Source organism: Telmatherina bonti (genome assembly GCF_933228915.1).
Source record: "Telmatherina bonti genome assembly, chromosome: 22".
Classification (NCBI taxonomy): domain Eukaryota; kingdom Metazoa; phylum Chordata; class Actinopteri; order Atheriniformes; family Telmatherinidae; genus Telmatherina; species Telmatherina bonti.
The window spans coordinates 27,618,615-27,621,974 of record NC_136631.1 but is presented as its reverse complement, the minus strand read 5'-3'; the positions used below and the strand labels follow the sequence as shown (position 1 = coordinate 27,621,974).

At 49.5% G+C, this 3,360-nt stretch overlaps 1 protein-coding gene across 1 annotated transcript; it reads right to left on the bottom strand.

The window, feature by feature from the left end:
• Window positions 1–1,314: 1,314 nt before the first annotated feature.
• Window positions 1,315–2,562, bottom strand: foxg1a (forkhead box G1a; the record flags this gene model as incomplete). The annotated part of the gene is made up of 1 exon (XM_079262165.1): window positions 1,315–2,562. One exon carries the CDS (start codon window positions 2,560–2,562, stop codon window positions 1,315–1,317), a length of 1,248 nt encoding a protein of 415 aa, XP_079118291.1.
• Between the last annotated feature and the right edge of the window lie 798 nt (window positions 2,563–3,360).

Below are 3,360 nucleotides of genomic sequence, written 5' to 3'. Positions count from 1 at the left end.
ATGACAGAGACGTTTTTCCTTTTTACAAGTTGTACAAAAAAGAGAAGAAGAAGAAGCGGGACTTTTGACCCTTTTCTTAAAAAATAAACAAATTAAAACTATTATTATTATTATTAATAATAATAATAATAATAATAATAATAATAAAATTGGCGATCACATCATAGACTGACTCACTGTGGAAAATATCCAAAAACAAAACGAGATCATTTCACTGAAAATTCAGCCTAAAAAGCCGAAGTTGTGCCAGCAGAGCTCCACGACCCCCCCGCTGGGAAAAGGAAGCAAAGTTCTCGTTTAAATGGACATTTTCCTGCAGCTACAGAAGCATGAAGAGCCTCCTCATCCTCACCAACATTCCTCCTGAAGAAGGCCAAGAACACCACAGAATACTGACTCAGGTTCAACCGATTCTTTGGTCCTGAAGAAGCGCGTGAGCAGTTTTCATCCAGCAAAGCAATGAAGTCCGAAGCGCGTGCTCGCTCTTTTTTAGGATATATCTCCATATGAATAATAATAATAATAATAATAATAATAATAATAATAATAATAATAATAATAATAATAATAACAACAATAATAATAATAATAATAATAATAATAATAATAATAATAATAATAATAATAATTTGGATTTACAGTTGATAAAGTGTTTGTTATTATTCTAATTATTATTATTATTCTCATTATTATTATTATTATCATTATTATTGTTATTATTATCATCATTGTTATTATTATGTGCTCTTTAAATCCCAAAACTAAACATTTTTAAAATGCAGATAATTCTATTTTTCATCATGCCTCCTGGACAACAATCATCTGTCATCATTGTGTCGCTCCTCAGATCACATTGCACGTCACTGACTGACACTATACAAAGACAAAGCCCGGACATTTACAGTAAACGACATTATGTACACAGAAATTAAAAAAGCAGGAGGAAATGTGGCAGAAGAAGAAGAAGAAAAGGAGGAGAAGAAGAAGCCATAATAATAATAATAATAATAATAATAATAATAATAAAAATACCTGGAAATGTCAGTGCTGCTTTCTGCGAGTTTCTCAGTGCTGATCTCTTTGTTCTGCAGTTTTAGTCGCTTCTTTTTACACAAGTTTATAATAATTTGTCTTTTTTACATTTGAAATGTTCACTGTAAAATCTTCAGCTTTCACTTGTTTAAGATTTTTACTCCTTCAGGGGTTGAAAAGGGGATGGACGGATGGATGGATGGATGGATAGATGGATGGATGGATGGATGGATGGATGGATGGATGGATGGACTAATGGAGGGATGGATGTTTGGGGGGGTGTTAGTGTATAAGCGGGTTCGGGGTCGACCCCTGGTTCTGATGTGCAAAATAGTCAGACAACCCCCCGGAAAGTCCCGAGGAGAAGGCCGGCAGAGAGGCGGACAGGGCCGGCCTCAGAGAGTCACAAGGCAGCGAGGAAGAGGACGGAGCCTGCGGGGAGTTGGAGGCTGAAGCCCGGGCAGCCTGCAAGCTGCCGCCGCCACCGGCGCCGGTCTGTGAGGACATGGACGGGTGGGGGACATGGGGGAAAAAGTAGCTCGTCTGTCCAGCCAGCAGGTTCACCGAGCAGGGGTTGAGGGAGTAGGTGGCCCCGGAGCAAGGCACGGACAGGCCGCAGGGCACCGCGGAGGCCGCCAGGGCCGCGGCCGTCAGGTGGTGCGTGGCGTAGGGCAGATCCCCGCCGACCAGCCGGTCCATGCTGAGTCCGTTGGAGGAGGGAAACGACGAGTGGTTGTTGTTCATGTTCTGGGTCAGCATGGTGCTGTAGGAGATGGGGTGGCCCGGATACCCTGAAGACGTCCCGTTGTAGCCCAGCGCGCCGCCGGCCCGCGGGTGGTGGAGGGACAGGAACGGAGACATGGGCCAGTACAGGGAGCCGGTCCGGTCCATGAAGGTGAGCCCCGAGGTCAGGCGCGCGCCACGCTTGAAGGCCAGCTTGGCGCGAGACGTGGTGGAGCGGCGGCGCAGCTTCCCGGTGGTCCCGCCGATGAAGACGTCGTCGCTGCTGGGGTCCAGCATCCAGTAGTTCCCCTTGCCGGGGTCGTCGTAGTGCCGCGGGACCTTGACGAAGCACTTGTTGAGGCTGAGGTTGTGTCGGATGGAGTTCTGCCAGCCCTGCTTGTTCTCCCGGTAGTACGGGAAGTTCTTCATGATGAACTCGTAGATCCCGTTGAGGGTGAGCCGCTTCTCGGGACTCTGCCGGATGGCCATCATGATGAGCGCGTTGTAGCTGAACGGAGGCTTCTCATACTTCCCGCTCTTCTTCTCCGCGTCCTTCTTCTCCTCCTGCTTCTCCTCCTGCTGCTCCTTCTCCTCCGGACAGCCCTCCGGGCCCGGAGACTCACCCCGGGGGTCAGCCTTCTTCACGGCGGGCAGGGGGGCTTTCTGCTCGGCCTCATTGGCGCCGCCGGCCCGGTGGAGGTTCTGGTTCTGGTTGTCGCTTTGCACGGCCTCGGGAACCAAACTGTTTATACTGAACGAAGATTTGGGAATCATCTTCACCTCTTTGCGTTCTCCCATGTCCAACATCACCGAGCAGGAAGGGGGGAAGTGGTTCTGCGGCTCCTGCCTCCTCTAGCGGACCCGGACGGGAAGGGAGGAAGGGGGGATGACGGGAGGAAGGAAAGTAGAACCCAACAAACTATTTCATGTTAGGTTTGGGGAGAAAAAGGGGAAACACACACAACGCACACTAACACACACATCGATAGGAGACAGATAGCTGCAATTAATTAGGAAGCCGCAGCCAGGAGAGAAGACCTGATTGGTCGGAGCCTCCAGCTCCAGCCAATCAGGACGAAACATCGAGGCGTTCTCTGGCTGATCAGCCAATCAGCACGCGCGGAGAAACACGCACATCCGCCAAGCACGCTGCAAAAAATATCAGCCTCCTTCCGCGGCGCTCGCGCCTCAGAAAGTCCTGATTTCACCCAGAATGACCAGAAGGTCCAGTCAGGATCAGGACCAGTCAGAACCAGAACCAGTCAGGACCAGGACCAGTCAGGACCAGAACCAGTCAGGTCCAGTCAGAACCAGTCAGGACCAGAACCAAGACCAGGACCAGTCAGAACCAGAACCAGTCAGAACCAGGACCAGTCAGAACCAGGACCAATCAGGACCAGGACCAGTCAGAACCAGGACCATTCAGGACCAGGATCAGTCAGGACCAGAACCAGTCAGGTCCAGTCAGAACCAGAACCAGTCAGAACCAGAACCAGTCAGGACCAGGATCAGTCAGGACCAGAACCAGTCAGGACCAGGACCAGTCAGGACCAGGATCAGTCAGGACCAGAACCAGTCAGGTCCAGTCAGAACCAGAACCAGTCA